Genomic DNA, 20042 nt, shown 5'->3' with positions numbered 1-20042 from the left:
AAAAAAAAATGGGAAGAGAGAAAAGCATTTTCTTATCAATTCCCTAAGCAGTGGGTTTTGTCAGAGCTCAGAAACAGTTTTCTCGAAGGGCTAGGCCAGCAGGAAATGATGGATTGTTGTAGAAATCCCTGGGGATCCCCTACAGACGCCTTCCATCTCTTCAAGTCCACAAAATCCGCTCTGCAGGAAAATTACAGGCTCCAGTTGCGTTCGCCTTAGAGTCAGCCGCTTGTGCTGCGCATAGCACTTTGGAAAATAATAACTGGTTTTTCTACTACTTAGAACATAATAATGGCAATTATCGTATTAACCATTTGAAAGATTGTGTGTGAGGAGAGCAGTTTTCACAACCCTGTAGTGTTAGAGATGGGTTCTCATTCCTAATCCTAAAACATTTCCTACTTATTTGGAGCAATAAAGCAACTTTAGAACTTACTCCGGATCAAACTCAGACCTGAATGAACATGCGTAGCATCCAAAAATCCAAATAGAATAAATAATTCATTCCCACATAGAAGCTTTCCCTCTGTGCTTTCTCATTCTGAATTTCTTATAAATGATCAAAAATCTATAATTGCACAGATTTTTTTGGAGATCAAAAGCATGCACATTTGGAGTCAACTTTGCAAACACAGAGGTTAAGCCGACTGCAACACAGGCATCCCATCTGGGAAGGGGTTCAAGTCCTGGCTGCGCCACTTCCAATCCAGTTCCCTCCTCATGTACCTGGAAAGCAACAGAAAATGGCCAAGATGTCTGGGCCTCTGTATCCATGTGAGAAGCCTGGGCGAGGCTCCTGGCTGCTCTGAGCTTTGGGCTGGCCTAGCCCTGGCTATAACATACATTTGGTGAATAGAAAAGATTCATTCTCGTTTGGTTGTTCATTCTCTCTGTCTCGGACTCTCCTTCTGTCTGAAATTCTGACAAATAACTAAGTAAGAAAACATTGAAAAGCAAATTGGCTGGTTTTTTCCCCCTGTCTTCTATTATCTGGATTTGAAAAAATATGAACCTCTTGGTCTTTCAGCAAGAAAAAGTGTATCGGTCTTGCTCGTAGTCTGACTGACTACCTCTCGGCCCCTAGTCCTTGCAGAGCCTCCTGTCTCACTCAGCCGGCATCCCTCCAGAACAGAAACACTGGGAACCGTGCACTGATCACTGACACCTGCTTCAGACCACAGGTACGCAGAGGACCGGACAGCCATGTGTGCACACATGCATCCATTGTCGCCAGCCCCACTTCTCTAAATCAGCGAAAACAGACATCAAAGTTACCCAAAAATAACTGCACATTCTAGGGAACTCAGTACATTGTCATGCATGCTGAAGGAAGGGCGCTGGCTCAGAAAAGATCAGAGACCTTAAATATGGACCTGAAGCTAACAGCACATGGCATACAACGAACAGCAAACCCTGGAGATGAGTAATATCTGATCTCCAGGGCGGTCATGCTAAGATCATACCTCAAATATCCAGTTCACATAACTGCAAAAAATTCCCAGGTACACACAGACGTTCCAGCTAAGGCAAAACATAAACCAACATACATTGTCCCTGAGAAAAAAAACAGGTAACAGATCTACCGGACAGAACTCTTTTTACAAAAACCATTCAAAACAAATACAAAGAACTAAAAGAAGATGGAGGCAAAAAAAAAAAAAAAAGAAAAGAAGAAAGCAAAAATATCAATAAATAGAAAACTTTAAAAAGCCAGAAAAAAAGTCTACAATTGAAAAGTGCAAATAATGAAGAAAAGTAGAGGAAGAAACAGTGCAAATAATGAAGAAACAGTAGAGGAAGTCAAAGGCAGATCTGAGAATCAAGAAAGAAAAAAATAGTGAAGATCAGACCATTGAATGACCAAGACTGAGTAACAAAGGAAAATGAACAGAACCTACGGAGACTCTGGGCTGTCATCCTGTGGCCAACGCACGCACTCCGAGGATATCAGGAGAAACAGAGGGAAGCTAAGGGCCACATGACTTAAAGGAATAATGGACAAAAATGTCCCAAATCCACACATAGTTAATTCCATGACTTTTTAAAGACCACTTGCACAGCTATAAATTCCAGATTAGCTTTTGCCTTTAAAATGCTACAAGTTAAAAGACCCTAAGGATCACATTTACAATCCTACGAAAAGTATGCCATGAGAAAATAGATCCACCACAAAGAAACACATTTTATTACATTTTTAAAAGCCCTCTAATGAGTTAAGGAATTCTCTCAACCAAGCTTGCACAGCTGGACGGCACTTCATTCCACTGCAAAATGTTAGCGGTTCAGTCACATCCGATTGACAGCACAATCCACTACTCTAATTTAGCGGATCTCTGCATGGCAGAGTAAAATTAACAAGGTCCCCAAATAACCATCGCTAAGTGACAGTTCCACAAAAGCCCTGCAAGCCAAAAGCCCATGTAATTGTGTTATGTCAGCAACCGTAGCCTTGTGTTCAAGCCCTACGGTCAATTCTAAACCCAGATGTCTGTAACAATTAGCCTTCCGAGTTGAATATAAACACGAGATGGTTAAAGCAGGACCCGAGGGCAGAGAGGCAGGCCCAGGAAAGTGGAAACCCGTGAGTCCCAGAAGCAGCTCCGCCGCAGCACAAGCTGGTCACGCCCATCACATTGCTCTTTTTGGGAACCGTTCTCAATTGAGGGAACGCTACTGAGAAGTTAACGGGCTCACCTATCACTAAAATGTGCTTTTTCAATATTCAACTGAGTGGGCAGGGGTTTGGCACTGTGATTCAGAGACACTACTTGGGACATGCCCATCCCTTATCAGACGGCCTGGGTTCAAATCCCAGCTCTGCTTCCCATCCAGAGGCCTGTTCATACGCTCCCTGGGATGCAGTGGTGACAGGTCCAGTATGCAATTCCTTGCCATCCCTGAGGGAATTCTGGGTTCCTGCCTTCAGCCTGGGCCATGCCTGCCACAGGCACACCATTAACCAGCATGTGGAAGATTATCTCTGGCTTGCTCGTTCACTCTCCACCTTTCAGATAATTTTTAAATTTTTTTTAACCTATATGGAGTGCCTAAGACTACTGAATAAAAAAGTAAACAAAGGTTGCTTTTTAAAATAAAAACTAAAAGTACAACTTGAGCTAATGTCTAAATGGTTAGTCCAGAAAAACAGACAAATTACCAACTATGCAGTTTGCAAATCCAATTTAATGAACCACCCAAGAGCCAAGTAGTTCTAGATCAAGAAATAAAACTATTTTCTGATCTCCAAACAGAACAATCAAACGCCTTTTACGTTGATTTGAAGATGCAGTGTAAGGTGTCACAAAGATTGAAGACAGCACCCTGCACACTTTTCCCAGCCAGTTAAAAAACCTTGGTAAGGCTCTCGAAGTACTGTAGGACAAATTAAAGAAGTCTGTCTCAAAAAACGCCCCGCATGGTGGCCTAGCAGCTAGAAGTCCTCGCCTTGAACGCACCAGGATCCCATATGGGCGCCGGTTCTAATCCCGGCAGCTCCACTTCCCATCCAGCTCCCTGCTTGTGGCCTGGGAAAGCAGTCCAGGATGGCCCAAAGCCTTGGGACCCTGCACCCATATGGGAGGCCAGGAAGAGTCTCCTGGCTTCAGATGAAGCTACAGGACCGTGGCTTTGGCCAGGCCAAGCTCTGGCCATTGTGGCTATTCGGGGAGTGAACTAGCAGACAGCATCCGTCTCTCCCTCTCTGTTACTCTACCTTCCAAGATTTAAAAGCAATACAGACAAGATCTTAGAAAATACAGGGTTAATTGTTGTATGACTATATTAAATTTCAAATATTCATTTTTAAATGTCTCCTAAAAACTATAGTAAACAAAACATGGCAGTGAAGATCAAGAAACATCGAAACCTGCAGGAAGCACAGGGCCCATGGGGGAGCACAGGGCCCATGGGGGAGCACGGGGCCCATGGGGGAGCACAGGGCCACAGGGGAGCACGGGGCCCAAGGGGGAGCAACGGGGCCAATAGGGGAGCACAGGGCCCATGGCCCCCACTGTACAGGGGTAGAATCAAATCAAATGCTGAGTTTTCCCTGGGCAACGCCTTTGTTCACCTGAACCCTGCCTGCCTCGGGCCCCGCGAGCCACACCTGCAGTCGGCTCAGAGCCCAGCCCCAGACACACGTGTGCAGAGAGCTGACTCAGCAGCCGTGACTCAGCTCAGCTGCATGGACCTGGGGTTGTGGGCCCCAGGACTGAGAAGCGATCATGTTCTCAGTTCATTGAGTAGGCATCAAGTTCAAGTTTGACACCTCAACAAGAGAGAGAAACAGGAAAAAGAAAGAGAGTGAAAGAGCCAAATGGGGGAAAGCGCTGGAAGAGAGCGTGCGGCTGGGTTCTCTTCAGCTTCAGGTCTCTTTGGACACCTGTCAACATGAGCGCCAACACAAGATGCTGCACACCGGCCTAGGAACGGCGAGGGGTGATGGAAACCACCTGGTAAAGAGTGCTGGGTGGGGAGCTCCTGTCAGCCTTATGTGCAAGCAAGTATACACACGGAGCACAAGCACAGGACAATCAGAAATCTCAATCTTCTGTCCAAAATGGCTCAATCTCACCCCATTTATAACCAAACAGAAAACATACCCCTCCCCCCCCAAAAAGCAGTTTGTTGTGCCTTCATCAAGAGTGTCAGAATTATTTGCTTGACACCAGAAGTAGCTTGTCAACCACAGCCCAGTCTTAGCTTGGGTATTCACCCCAAGATGCTTTTTCTCAATTGACTGAAAGATCTCCACACGGTTCACACCTATCACCACCCGGTCACTGACAGACCCATCCTCATCATGATTTTTTTTTTTTATCCCAGTCCCATGTTCTGGGGGAAAAGATCTCCAAGACGCCCAGCTCCACACAAGATGTCGGGAGCAGTCACTTTCCTCTCCCATCTTCTAACTTAACTCATCACAGCAAGTTACTTTAAATGCCTAGCAGGTGTTTCTAGTCCAACTCCACCATCACTTTAGATGGCAAAATACAATCTCAACGTAACAATTCCTGTGTCCAAATACTAAGTAATGCTTCAAAGTTGAAGAAACGCAAACTGCTATATCTAACACACACATACACACTCTCTCTCTCTCTCTCTCTCTCTCTCTCTTTCTCTCTCTCTCTCCCCCCTACCCCCAGTCCCCAGGCCTCAATTCTTCTTTCACTGTTACTGTACCATTCCAGCAGAATGGCTTACAGCATATACAAATAGACCACTTTACCGGTTCAGACGTCTCCAAGCTCAAGTTCAGCTGCTCCAGCTTCATGCAAGGCGGTGGCAGAGCGCTGCGGGGCAGCATGGAGGCCCTTGGGAAGGAACCCAACTCCTCATTCTTCCCAGCCGCTGGAAGCCGCCTGCCTGTCTCAAGGCCTCCATCCAGCATCTCAAACGCCAGCCGACAGGGGGCGCAGGCTCTCCCACGTTTTCTCCCTTCCGACTTTCTGCCTCCCTCTCCTAATTTTAAGGCGCCGAACTCCATTGGGTCCACCTGGATAACCTGGGCCTCGCATGCCTAATTTAAGGTCAGCTACCTAACAAACTGAATTCTCTCTGGAACCTTAATCCCGCCTTCTGAGGAAGGCAACGCAGGCACAGGCAGCAGGAATCAGGACGAAGACACTGGTGGGAAGGGGGTGGCACTCCGCCCACCACAGCCCACAATCCAGCAGCCAGCTAACGCACAACCACCAGCAGAAGAAACCCAGGGAGGGGGGCAACAGAAGCAGAAAAGGGCAGGAGGGACCAACCATAGCCCGACAGTGGCTGAGCTCTGCTCGCTCAGGAACTGTGGGCTGAGAAAGGTTAAACGTCTTTTGGGTGCAGGCACGTGGAGAAGGTAAAGTGCTTCTTTAACAAGTTTCTTTGGGGTTCACAAGTTGGTAGACAAAAAAACTCTAGGTTCTTAAGTATGCAACACAATGTATACAAATCTAAGAGTATTGTCTTACACCATGATTATCTTAAGATTTATTCATTTTTTATTAGAAAGTCAGATTTACAGAAAGATCTTCCATCAGCTGGCTCACTCCCCAAATGGCAGCAGGAGATGAGTTGATCCAAAGCTAGGAGCCACACGCATCTTCCAAGTTTCTCACAAGAGTGCAGCGCCCCAATACTTTGGGTCCTCCTCCACTGTTTCCCAAGCCATAAGCATGGAGTGGAATGTAAAGTCAAGCAGCAAGGCTACACACTAGTGCCCATATGGGGTGCCAGTGCTTACAGGACTGGCCAGTTGAGCTATCGCCCACTTCTTCATACACCTGCTAGCCGTATGTATCTTATCTTCAGGGGTGACTCTTTCATCTATTAAGTGCTAGGGTTACCTTGGAATTTATGCAGGTATTTAATCCTTAGTCACATGTTTATCATACAAAGACGGAGAAAACTGGGTTGATGCTGTGGTGGGGCAGCTAAGCCACCACAGGGGACATTTACTCCCCCATATCAAAATGTCTGATTTTGAGCCCGTTTCCCTTTCCATCCAACTTTCTGCTAACCACAGCTGGGGGAACTATAGGTGACGGTTAAAGTAACTGAGTCACTGACCCCCACATGCAATGGACTTCTGGCTGGTTACTCTGGCTGGCCCAACCCCAGTAATTGTTGGCATCTGGGAAGTGAACCAGAGATTAGATGTTCGCCTTTCAAATTTTAATTAAAAGAAACTACCAGGCATTTGAAGGTGAGGTTTTGGGGATGTATTGAAGATTGTATTAGGTACTTACGATGACACTCCATGAATGGGTCCTGACTGGCAGCTTTGCAAGGGAAAAGTCATGCATGAGCAGCCCCCTACCATCCTTGCCCCACCGTGGCATGGCATCAGGACTCAGGTCACATGGAGGCCACCACCAGATGTGGACCCTGGACCGAACACCTCCAGAACTGGAGTAATAATAAACCTCTTTGCAACGGGAATGTTAACCCTCATTGGTTGCACAGCTTGCAAATATTTTCTCAGCCTCTTCTCATTTCCTTGGCTGTGCATAAGCCCTTCAGTGTGATGTAACTCAGTCTGTCACTTTTTGCATCCAGTGCCTGAGCTTTTGAGATCATCTCCAAAAACTCAATGCTGGGCCCGGCACGGTGGCACAAGTGGCTAAAGGTCCTCGCCTTGCACGCCCGGGATCCCATATGGGCACCAGTTCTATCCCGGCAGCCCCGCTTCCCTTCCAGCTCCCTGCTTGTGGCCTGGGAAAGCAGTCGAAGACGGCCCAAAGCTTTGGGACCCTGCACCCGCGTGGGAGACCTGGAAGAGGCTCCTGGCTTCCGATTGGCATACCATCGGCCGTTGTGCTCACTTGGGGAGTGAATCATCGGACGAAAGATCTTCCTCTCTGTCTCTCCTCTCTGTATATCCGCCTTTCCAATAAAAACATAATAAAAATAAAGCTTTAAAAAAAAAACTCAATGCTGAGAATATTGTGGAGCTTCTCATTTTCTTTTTTGACTTTTACTTTCTGATATTATTTATTTTTAAAATTGATTACATTGTATTATGAGACACAGTTTCATAGGTAGTGGGATTCCCCCCACCCCTCCCCCTCCTTGTCTTCTTCTAATAGCTGTTTTACTTCCTACATTGAAGCCTATTCCATTTTAAGAGCTTATTCATGGTGAGATATAAAGGTGCTGTGTGCCGTGCTTTTATGTCAGTATTATACTGTTTTGGCTATTGCATCTTTGTAGTATGTTTGGGCTTTGGGGGGATAAAGATTTACTTACTTACTAATTTGAGAGCTAGAGTAACAGAGATCTTCCATCTGCTAGCTCGATGCACAGATGGCTGCAATGCCCACAGCTGGCCCAGGCTTAAGACAGGAACCAAGAAGAATTTAAACCAGAAGACCTGAACCAATCCTAAAGAAAATTCTTATATATGACAAAGAATTTCCATTCGATGTTCAGCCGGTCCCATTATGAAGGGTTTCAGCACCTGGTCAAGAGCAGAACTTGGAATGTAATGATGGAGCAGCACATGGTCTGGCACAGGACCTCGGGTGTCTTTCTTGCTAGAGTTCCTGATTCTGCGCTATGGTGGTTGCCCTGGGACCAGGAAGGAGCTACTCACATTCAGAATCATGGAGACTGCTCTGAAACACGCTGGGCACTGTGCAAGGTGCTCCTGTGACTTTAAGACTCACGCAATAACTTTCATGTGGAGAGTGGGTTCTGGAAGCATGGCGAAAAATGAACCCAAGGTGCAGCTATCTTACTTGAGTGTGAACACTACAAGTGCTGAAAAGGTCTGCTTTCATGGGAATGGGTAAAATTAAACCTCGGCCAATTGAAGCAGAACTATAAAAGAAACCCACTAAAAGAAACTGCAGTTGCCAAAAATCACCTTATCGTCGTCTATGTCAGATCTTACAAAACCAATGTTGACGACATGAGTAATCCGGAAATTCTGTCAATCTTGACATCTTCGATTTCCCAGTCTTGAGTGCCCACCTACGTGTCAGATCCTTTGCAAGTTGGGGCAGCTCCCAGGTGGGCTTCCTCTCACATACCCTGCTAGGAGCCTGTGCAGCCCCCCGCCCAACCCCAACGGCTCTCTCCGCTGCTAGCACCACTGTCCTGCCGACCCAGCCACAGGTCTCCTGTTGCTCATGTGCCTTTCCTCCGACCACATGACAGGCCGGGGCGCCCAGCGCTCTGCTTGTTCAGGTCTTAGAGAAGCCTTTGTTTACCGCTGTCTGCAGCCCCGCTCACCAGGGGACAAGCTCCTCTTGGGTACCTTGATGAGTTTTCAGCTTCCTTTGCCCAAGAGAAAACTCTGCTATGGCTCACTGTATCATCCAAATGACAATTTAGAACAAGTGTTTTCTACCTTAGGGATTTTCAACTGCTTAACAAGGTCCTGGAGAAGGGTCTGTCATACAAGGCCAGTGCTGAGAAGGAGAAAGCCAGCATGTCCCAGGTTAGTTCTGACTACGCATGATGTGATGCTAGCCCCGAGCAGGTGGCTCCATTTTGGCCACCTCTGCTTCTCCTCTGGGTCCTGGTGCGAGTCCAGGACCTGTCCTCCCCCGTGGCACACCCAGGGTATCAGGTGGCCTCTGGCTCCCACCACTCCCCACACTGCTGCTGCTCAGCCCCCATCACTGTCCCATACCAAGTCACCTTGCTGCAGTCCCCAGAAGTCAGGAACACATCCAGATGGCTTCCGACCACCTGCTTAGAGAAGCTCCGCATTGCAAAAGAACACATCACACAGGAAATCCCAGGCTCCTGGGAATCAGCCCACACTTTATTTTACAGTACATTCATATGAGTTCCTGCATTTCTAAGGTCATCAGGTTAGCACTGCTGGTAACAAACCACACCACTAACCTGGCTTCTGAAACACGAGAGGGGATACACATCAGAGCTTCCTTCCCCGTGCCACTGCCGAAGACACGCACTGCAGAGCGAGACCTCCATCGGAAGCCTCACTCCAGCGTGAGGCCAGACCACGGCGTGTATGGCACGAGTACAGAGCTGTGCAGCCCTCTCGGATGCCCCACTGCCACGTCCCTCTGCCTCCCCCACTCAGCCCCGAGGCCTTGGGAAGGGAGGCCAAGGCAGCAAGGGGCTGTGCTCCTTCAAAGAAATGCACGGCCTCTTTAATTAAGAATTATTTAACCTAACATTTTAAAAAGTGTTAATGTGACTATAATGGTTGGTAGTAAGGGAAGCACCTGGGAAAAATTTTCTCCAGACACAAATGGGCGCGTCAAGCTGCAGGCCTTTCACAAAAACGGAAACACCGCATCACACCCAGTGACATGCCATGCGCAAGAGACAGTGTCGCTTTGCTGGCCAAAGATGCTGCTGCCCAGATCCGGGTCTTGAGCCAGTTTGGAACAGGTGTGGCCTCCACCCACATTGTCTCCCAGGCTGCAGGAGGGCAGGAGCTCCCCAAGAACACAGCTATCCGTCGCATGGACCCCCTGAGAACTGACCTGCAATAAAGACAGAAACCAAGGAGGCAGGAGGCAATGTTCATGGGAGGAAGTAAGACATCAGATTGGTTTGGGTTTTGCTAGGGAAAAAAAAAATGTATCATTACAAAAGGCTTTGGACCCTGGTCCGACACAGCTGGAATGGCAAGGAACCGACGATGCACGCCCCCTCCCAGGGACAAAGGTTACCAGGCAGCCCCTTTCCCTGGAAGCTCAATGTGCTTTAGGAAAACTCATCAGGGTACAGGAAGTCCCAGATTCAGGATGCACCTGCAGTCATGGCTGCCTCCAGTGACCCAAGGGCCGAGGCCACAGGCTGCCGAGTCCTGCACTTACCAGGTTATGAACGGAATTGATACGCATATGGTTAACCCCAAAATCATCATCAAGGCAGAGATACAGTGGGGGAGGGCGGGAGCTAAGACACTTGTTAAGAAAGCCACAAAACATCTGAAAACCCAGGGCCAGTGCGTGTGCTGCAAGCCCTGAGCGCTCCGGCGGCGGGCTGAGCAGAGAAGACCGCGAGGCTTGTGGAGCCACAGGTTCGTGGTGACTACAGTAAACTCACAGGGTCTGATGCAGAACACACCGACATAGAACCAAAGTTCACACTGTTTCTAGAAACACATTTTCGGCTTAAAAAAACATCTGCAATGCACACCAGAGAACTCTGATAATTCATGTACAACAGAAGGCACTGTTATCCGCACACATCCACTGAGCTTCCGGCCAGAACCTGGGAGTTCCCAGTCCACGCCGGTCGCCAGCACCACGGGGGCATCAGCTCTGCACTGGGTCCTCCTCGACCCGCCACTCTGCTGCTCGTCCCGCACTGCAGTGGCCACTCAGAACGCAGACTGTGAGGCGAGGAAGGTCCAAGGGGGAGAGGGCAAAGTGCTGCCTAAAGCCAGGTGCGGTGCAGCCCGGCCCAGTAAGGCAGGACGCCCCATGCTGCAGCGCCCGACTCCCGGCCCTTGGCACTCACACTCTGGTGCCCAGGGCATCGTGGCCAGCATGTGTTCTGCGTTGTCCCTGCCTCAGTTGCTGCTGGGCACGGCCCCGAAGTTAAATGCCGACAAGACTCCTTTGTTCTCAAACGTGACGCCTCCCTGCTGTTCAATGTTCTTCTTGGCTTCTAGCATTTTCCAAAAGAAGGGAGAAACAGAAGAGGATTTAAAGTGAATGGACTTGAACCTTTGCACACATGGAACAGTGAAGGAGTGAGACTCATGCTTCTGGTTATTCCATGAAACTGAATGTGAACAGTTAATACCCCCAAGGCCAGGAAGGGAGAGCAGTTAAAGTGTTTGTCAGGGAAAACCTGGCCACAAAAAAAATCAGGGACTGACATTAAGTCTCAAAGTTGGATCCCACTGACTGTGTGGTGCCCATTGCTGCAGGGCCCAGGCCTCCCATCCCCCGAGACTGCCACGGAGCCTGTGCCAGCAGAACCTGCGGGCAGCAAGCAGAGCCAGAGCATGGACTCCAGCCGCCGAGGCCAATGTTTCCTACTGAGGGATTTTAGCAATCGCAACTCCTGCCCCCTGGTAACTGAGGAATGACCACATATAGCAACCTCAACAAAAGCAACTGTGCCAACTTCCAAGCTGGAAACCAGCAGCAATTACCACATCATGCCCAGCAAATAAGACAACTTCACTTCCAGGATCCCCGGGGCAGGGGGCCACTGGGAATACAACGTGACCACCTCTTCTACCTGTGGCTGTGAACCAGGTGCAGGACGGGAAAGAGCAGCATCACGGGGAGACCCAGACTAATGCACAGGTCTCCACAGAACTAAGGCAGGATGAGGAGTAACCCGGAAGAGCAACCAGACAATAAAAGCAGCTCTCTGCATTGTGCAGGGCTGGCCTCAAACAACTGCAAAGGAGGCAGTCAGGGGCCAGCTTGCCCTTCACGCTGGGCTGACTCCAGGCACGGGGCCCCAGGCGCTCACCTGCCACTGTCCTCCGGTGCTCTGCCAGGGAATACACCTCCTGCAGCGCCTGCCTCTGGTCCTCACTGAGCGGGGCCGTCAGCAGCTGATACCAGGCAGCGTCCCGATGCTGCACGGCTGTCGAGGTTCGGGTGTGGTGGATGAGGGGGAAAAGGGGACAGGGCCCAGTGACAATGTGATCTCAGAGAACTTAGCAGCCTGATCAAAGTACAATATGATGTCGTCCACGAGGCTTACTGCCACCAAGCTTTATTTCGGAGGCCCAGCTGGTGCTGAGCTTTCCCCGGTGGCCAAAGACGGCAGGAACATGATACAACATGCAGGTAAGGCTTTTCCCGAGGCCTCCTAGCATCTTAGATATGCTGGATTTCCTCCCGCGGTCCCTTCACTCTCCACCCCCCTACCGTAAGTTCTGTTAGCCTCCCAGTCAGCCACTGTAAGCCCTAACATCCTAATTTTACTTGGAAAGTCAGAGTTATAGACAGAGAGACGGACAGACAAAAAATAGTCCACCCGCTGCTTCACTCCCAAATGGCTACAATGGCCAGAACTGGGCCAGTCCAAAGCTCAGAGCCAGGAGCTTCTTCCAGGGCCTCCCATGTGGGTTGCAGGGGCCCAAGGACTCGAGCCATTTTCCACGGCTTTCCAGGCCATCAGCATTGAGCTGGATGAGAAGTGGAAAAACTGAGGCTCAAACTGGTGCCCATATGGGATGCTGGTGCCAGTAGGTAAAAAACTACCCAGTTACGCCAACACGCCAGTCACAGCCCTAACACCTTTGACCTTGCCCTCTCCTCATCCAATCCTCTCTATCTTTTTTCATGACTTCTACCTTTGGGTCTCCTTTCAAATGGCATCCTCCCACTCCAGGGCCCTGACACCTCAATGTTCATCAACTCATTTCGTGATACATAGTTCCCATGTTGAGCCCCCTTAGCTCTCCTGCAGTAAACACTACCACACCCCCAGGGTCATGCCTTGCACCCCTCCCCTGGCAGTGGGGCAAAGCCCAGCTCAGTTGGAATTCGAGGCTGCTGTACCAGCCCTACTGTTCCTCCACAGAGATTTTAAGAGGCTCTTCTCTAAACTGGTCCAAAGTTGGCAGCCTATTACTTGAGGAGCTTTTTTTAAGATTAACCAACGATCTGGGCCAGGCTGAACTCCAGCCAGCTCTCACACACTGTGGCAGGAGCACAGCGACTCGGGCATATTTTGCTGCCTTCCCAGGAGCATCAGCAGGAAGGCTGGAACAGAAGTGTGGCAGTCAAGCGTTAAACCAGCACTCCTATATAGGATTCTAGCATAACAGGCGACTGCTTAACCAACTAAGCCACAACACCAGTCCCTTAAAGGGAATTTCATAAATACGGTCCGTATTCAGAAGCTCCAGCTAAGATCTGAAAGCTAGCTGAGTGAGTTCGCTGCACGGCCACATGTGGAAACCAGCAACTCAGAGCAACCACATAGCACCTTGAAGTATCCGATCTCTCTCATTCTACATTCTCAGCTTGCGGGTAGCTCTCCCCGCATCCTCTGCCTGGTCCAGCCACATTTCTGCACAGGCACAGGGTGTTCATATTCACTAATGCTACCTTTCCAACAATGAACAAAGCCATTATGCTAGGACTGCCTTGTTAGTAACAATATTTTCTACACTAGGATGCTCATGTTAATTGCAAAATATTAAAAATATACTCAGAAATCAAATACTATCAGCATAAAACCAGTAACAAGAATAGGATTTCTCTATTCCAAATTTTCTCTGGACAGTATTGTGGTATGCCAGGTTAAGCAGCCACTTGGGATACCACATCCCACACATCAGCGCCTGGGATGAGGCCCACCTCTGCTACAGTTCAGTGGCCAGCCACTGTCCCTGGTGAGCAGCAGGTAACAGCTAGGAGCCTGAGTGCCTGTGTGGAGACCTGGATAGGGCACCTGACTCCTGGCTGCAGTCCAGGCCAGCCCTGGTCAGGAGGGCATTTGCAGGGTCAATCAGTGGAGGAAAAAGCAATATTCCTGTTGTGCTTTCAAATAAATAAAAGCAAAATAAGGTTAACTTAATTTTACTTGTAAAAAAATGGACTCCAATATTTAAAGTTATACTAATTTTCTAAATATTTCCACTGGTTTATTATTTCCTTTTCCTTAAGCATTCCATTTATGTCTCTGATTTCTATATTCTGGATAGCTCATCTTACTGGTGGAAGGGCCTTTGTGTTCTGGACGCCTTAGCTTCCAACACATTTCCTGTGAAACCTGTAACTATAAAATTGGAGAGCACCTAGGGGCCCAAGGTCACTCTCTCACTGCACCTAGTCTGCAATCCTTCCCGCAGAAGGACACGAACAGGTTCAGGACCGCAGCTTGCGGGCAACATGCACCTGCCGCACCGTATTCTGCCCCGCATCAACGCCTCTGCACTGACAGCTCAGAGAACGAACCCTGTACGTGATGCTCTTGCCTGGCATCACGCGCATGGCAACAACCTGGGGCTTGCGGGCTGCCTCGTGGGGATGGCAGTGCCCGCTGTGGGCCATAACTGGTCTGCTTACACTAACCGCTTTCCCAGTGTGCATGTCTGGGCCTTTTCAGAACTAAAAAAAAAAAAAAAAGCAAGTGGTTTTAAAGAGTCCACACCAATTTGGGAGTAGACAGCTAAACAACTCATAAGAGAGAGGCACAGAGCTTACAAAAACTGTCTGAAGATCCAGGAAATAAAGACTTACTTAGCAGAGCCTGCGTGAAAAACTGATACTCGTCCACACACTCGAGCGGCGTGCTGAAGCTCTCAAGGGCCGTCTCCTCCAGGACCTCGTCGTCCCAGTCCTCCTCCTCCTCGTCCTCGTCCTCCCCTCGCCCGGTGCTCGGCTGCATGGCCTGCGTGCTCGCGTTCGTCTCCTCTTCATCACTGGAAATCTCCTCTGGGAATACAATCATTCCAAAACAGATCAAAACACGCCGCGATCGAATGACACAGCTTTAAACACACTCACAAAGATATCCTGGGAATGGAGAAACCAGAAGTTCTACTTGAAATCATGAACAGATAGACTTTATATGGCAGATCAAGAATGGCTGTATTCTCAATGAAAGCAATTTCCTGCCCCACGAAGGCCCAACTGCATATTACTGTCATACTGTGAGTGCCTAATAGCAAATTCCCAAATTAATTTTTCACAAAGAAAGTATGTGCATGGGTCTTCGGTCACTCCAGCTTCCCGTTAGCAATTCAAGTCTCCACAGAATTAACTAAGCTGACCACGAACTGTTCAGAAAGGGTTAAGTGATAAGGTCACTGCTGAAAACAGCAAAACACAAAAACGAGAAAAAGTGATACATGAGGAGGAAAGTGAAAAACCGCGTTAACCCCTTGGATTCTGCATCTGTTTGCAACGCTGGTCTGCTGGGAGCAGCGAGCCCAGTCCTGGGGACGGGATGGAATACGGAGGGCAGAGAAGTCAGATCAGCAGCAGGAGTGAAAAAAGCCTACAGGAAACCCAGCCCAGGCACTGCTCATTCAAAATGGTCCACAAGAAAAGAGAAGACAGAACAGGGCAACCAACCATCTCAGCTATGATGGACTATGTCAATCAGTGGATTTTTCAAAGACCTCATAGCGCTTGGAGTGGCAAGATTGGCAGCGATTCATAACTGTGGCAATGTCAAAACCACTTGAGCAAGAACCTCAGAGCATGCCCTACATCCGGGACCTGGGGAGGGTGGGAAATTGGGTGGGCCTCCTCCCTTAATACCCCCCTTTAAACATGAAGGTAACAATATGGAAAACATACTAGTATTATCCGCTTTCCTGTAGCCCTTGAACCTTCTTACCCTAATTAATTATGTAAAGAATGTCAAAATAAATTTTATTAAAAAAAAAAATTAAAAAAAAAAAAACCAAAATGGTCCACAAACTCTGAAGGTGAGGGCTCTTCCCGGAATCCAGGGGGAAGGCAAGACATCACCATTCTGAACCAAATACATGGGGAAAAATACATAGCAAAGGTATCATTACAAAAACAGCAAGATATATCATTGCTAGCCAATCATTCTACAATGTAATATGAATCAACAAGAAAGCATGGGCTGGGCCTGGCACAGTAGCCTAGCGGCTGAAGTCCGCACTTTGCATGTGCTGGGATCCCATATGGGTGCCGGTTTGTGTCTCGGCTGCTCTACTTCCCATCCAGCTCCCTGCTTGTGGCCTGGGAAAGCAGTGGAGGATGGCCCAAAGGGAGCCTATATCCATGTGAGAGACCTGCAGAAGGCAGCTGGCTCCTGGCTTCAGATCAGCTCAGCCCCAGACACTACAGCCACTTGGGGAGTGAATCAGCAGATGCAAGATTTTTCTCTGTCTCTCCTCCTCTCTGTAGATCTGCCTTTCCAATAAAAATAAATCTTAGAGGGGAAAAAAAAAAAAGCATGGGCTATTACCTAAAAAACCTTCCTTCAAATCCTGTTAGTTCTAAAGCCAAAGAGTTAAGTTAGTAAAGCAAAACATAAAAGAGAGTATCATAATCTTCTAAAAGATTACTAATTCTATAATTGACGGCAAGCAAACAACATCTTTCACTAACACCTCCTGGTATACAGTAGGCACAGTGAGTTAATGCACCCATACTGGAGACTCTACTACGAAGCCCAGCCACTCCACTCTCAATTCCGCTTTCCTGCTAATGCACACACTAAGAGGAAGGTGTTAGGCTCCAGCCACCCATGTGGGAAGGCTGAGCAGTGTTCCACACTCCTGGCTTACTAGCTGGCCCAGACCCAACTGTTGGGGGCATGTGGGGAGCAAGCTGAAGGATGAAAGAAAAGTCTCTTGCTTATCTCTGTCTCTCTCATCCCTCTCCCTTCTCCTTGTCCTGTCCCTCTCCTGTGAAAGAAAAAAGAAATAATTTCTAGGAGCTGGCACAGTGGTCCAACTGGCTAATCCTTCTGCTTAAAGTACCAAGCTACCATATGGGCACCAGTTCATATCCTGGCTGTTCTGCTTCCCATCCAGCTCCCTGCTTGTGGCCTGGGAGAGCAGTCAAGGACGGCCCAAAGCCTTGGGACCCTGCACCCGTGTGGGAGACCCGGAAGAAGTTCCTGGCTCCTGGCTTTGGATCGGCTCAGCTCCAGTCGTTGCAGCCACTTGGGGAGTGAACCAGCATGTGGAAGATCTTTGTCTCTCCTCTCTATAAATTTGTCTTTCCAATAAAAGTCTTATTTTTAAATTTTTTTTAAACTTCAAAAGGCCTACTTAGAATTCAAAAAAAGCGAATACGAAGCTGCGTTTCACCTGGGGAGGAGGGTGCATTACAATTCTTTGTGGCTGGACACAGCGGAAGGCGCGTTCAACCCCGTGTGCTGCCCCAGAACTCAGCAGACTAACTGTACACTTCCTAGCAAGAATGCTGACTTCGCTCAGTTACAGATCTGTTTTTAATCAGATGACAAACAAAGCTACATCCCGAGCTTCTTGTAATTTGTTTTATAATCTTAGCATTAAACAAAATAAAGGTCTGATGTTCTTGACTCTAACAAAGTTTATTCTCTTCATTATGCAATGGGTTAAACCCTTATTTAGGACACACTTGCATCTCTTCTCAGAGCCAGTTCAATCCCTGTTGCCCTATGTTTGCAAGCCAGCTTCCTGCTGATGCCCAGGGCTTGGGGTCCCATCCCCCAGATGGCAGATGGCGACAGAGTCCCCAGCAGTCAGCATCAGCCAGACCCACGTGCACAGCGCGTCAGCAGATGAACAGTGCCATTCCACCCTTTCTCTATCACTTTGCCTTTCAAATAAAATAAAACTTTACAAAGTAAAATACCAGACACTGTACCAGTGGACTGTCCTGATTCTCTGCCCTTCATCTAACAGCTCCTTGAACTTCTGGCTGCTGCTTCCCTGAAGCAGCAGACAAGGAAACCCGAGGTTGCAACTGTAGTCAGGAGCACTTGATGCTATTACAAATGCACCTCTCAGTGTACAACAACAGCCACTAAGCCATTTAAAAAGTCACGAAGCGTTACAGGTGTCAAGAAGTACAAAACGGGCCAGCATGGTGGAGGAGCAGGCTAACGTGGGTGGCACAGGTATCCCACATGAGTGCCTAGCCCTAGCTGCTCCCCTTCTGATCACTCTCCATGCTGGTGTCCCAGGAAACCAGTAGAAGATAGCCCAAGTTCCTAGAACCTTACACCTACAAGGACGACCCAGAAGAAGCCCCAGGCTCCTCCTGCCTTTGCACCAACCCAGCTCTGGCCGTAACAGCCATTTGGGGAGTGAACCAGAGGATGGAAGACCTCTCCCTCTGCCTCTCCTTCTCTGTAATTCTGACTTTCAAGTAAAATAAATAAGCCATTAAAAAAGGACACCAGTTGTAACTTACATCAGCTAATTAATAACAAATGAATCGAAAATATTCATTAGATGTGCATCAGGTCTGGGCCTAGCGGGATGGCTCAGTGGCTAAACCCTTGCCTTGCCATGCAGGGTTCATGTCCCAGCTGCTCCACTTCCAATCCAGCTCCCTGCTTTGGGCCTGGGAAAGCAGTATAGCCTTGGGACCCTGCACCCACATGGGAGACCCGGAAGAAGTTCTTGGCTCCTGGCTTTGGATCAGCTCAGCTCCAGCCGTTGTGCCCACTTGGGGACTGAAGCAGAGAATGGAAGATCTTTCTCTCTGTGTCTCCTCCTCTATAAATCTACCTTTCCTAGAAAGGTGAAATCTTTAAAAACTTTGCGCACGTCAAGCAACATAAATCTGATTAATGGCTACAAATAACTAAAATTCAAAGCAAATGCATGCTCAAACATAAACCAATTTTAGCATTCACTGCAACACAAAGACTTTACCGTTCTCTTCCATGTCAGCTTTCTCTATTTTTGAACGATCCTCTTGGTTTAACATTTGTCTAGTGGCACAGACCTGCTTTAGGCCAAGGAAAAGGAAGAGGATTGAGGGGAGGATCTGTGCCACCACGGCATCTACTGCAGGTGGTCGGTTTTGCAATTCCAAAAGAACACTCAGTCCTATTATACACATCTTCCGGTCATGATGCCTGCAAAACAAAGCGAAAAAAAAAAAGCTCAACAGAGAGACTTGAAAAATACAAGAACAAATTCCTTAGAAATCACAAAAAGGGGTATGCGAAGTGCAAGCTAAGGTTCACAGAGCTATCCTATACTCTGCACTACGTGAAATCTCACGTAAGACAGATTCTGTAACTCCGTGACTACCATCTAAACCCTAGGGCAGTCTGCAAGTGGCACGGGAAATCCTATGTCAGCAGCAGCTCTCCACTACTCTATGTACTGCACGTGAGCGTCAGCATAATGGGTCTCAGCAAGCAAGAACACCAGCATTGTACAGAAAAATTCAGACACCTTCGACTTTTCTGCCATGACACTGGCCCACAGGGCTCCTGGCCGACTACGCTAATCTAAGAGGCCCAAACAGGTTCCAGAAATTTAGCATCCAATAAGATGACTTCAGTGCCTACGAATTAATCTATTCAAGTTCCCAGCTGTAAAACACAAGGAAAATTTAAATGTAAAGAGAAAATATTTGGCCATTATATATTGGTCATATTTTACCAGTGAACAGTCCCTGTACATTGCATACAAAAAATATTAGTGACCAAGACTACTGCATATTGGTGTAACACTCAAAATTCCAAACAGGAACCAAGAGATTACATGCAGTAAGTCAAGTCTCATGACCATTTCCTGATCCACGTTACAGCTCCCAGGATTACTCCACACCGTCTCCATTCCTGCTTTATCCAGGTTTCCAAAGCCAGAGTAGAAGGCTGTAATGGAAACTGCACGTGACCTCAGGTCTCCTCCTTCCACCAAGTCCCTAACTCGCAGACAGGGAGGAAGCCAGTGGCCCTCGGCAGGACAGTGGGCCTCCAAGGGACCCAGGAAAGCACAGGCCCAGTGGTCCAGTCTACACACAGCTCAGTCCGTCTCTAAGAAAATGCCCACAGGGGCGTAACAACTGCGACCGTATCCCTCCTCTCTACAACTTTAGTAGAATTAACTTCAAAGTCCATTTCTTTTAAAAGCATGATCCTCCCATCAAGACTTTAATAACAAACCTACTCAAAGTCAAACCCCAGACTCCCAGGAGCAGAAAAGT

At 48.1% G+C, this 20042-nt stretch overlaps 1 protein-coding gene across 2 annotated transcripts in view; it reads right to left on the bottom strand.

The window, feature by feature from the left end:
* Positions 1-9235: 9235 nt before the first annotated feature.
* Positions 9236-20042, bottom strand: part of IPO8 (importin 8) — a 57789-nt gene continuing 46982 nt past the window's right edge. For both annotated transcript variants that reach the window (XM_040972228.1, XM_040972229.1), the window contains 4 exons: positions 18755-18960; positions 14637-14831; positions 11908-12024; positions 9236-11085 (listed from right to left, as the gene is read on the bottom strand). In XM_040972228.1, coding sequence (XP_040828162.1) covers positions 10988-11085; positions 11908-12024; positions 14637-14831; positions 18755-18960 — 616 coding nt within the window. In that variant the 3' untranslated portion in view covers positions 9236-10987. The remainder of the gene's footprint in view (positions 11086-11907; positions 12025-14636; positions 14832-18754; positions 18961-20042) is intronic.

The sequence above is a fragment of the Ochotona curzoniae genome, unplaced genomic scaffold (assembly GCF_017591425.1).
Source record: "Ochotona curzoniae isolate NIBS_2020 unplaced genomic scaffold, NIBS_Ocur_1.0 contig_2235, whole genome shotgun sequence".
NCBI lineage: Eukaryota > Metazoa > Chordata > Mammalia > Lagomorpha > Ochotonidae > Ochotona > Ochotona curzoniae.
This window is presented reverse-complemented; position numbering and strand designations above follow the sequence as displayed.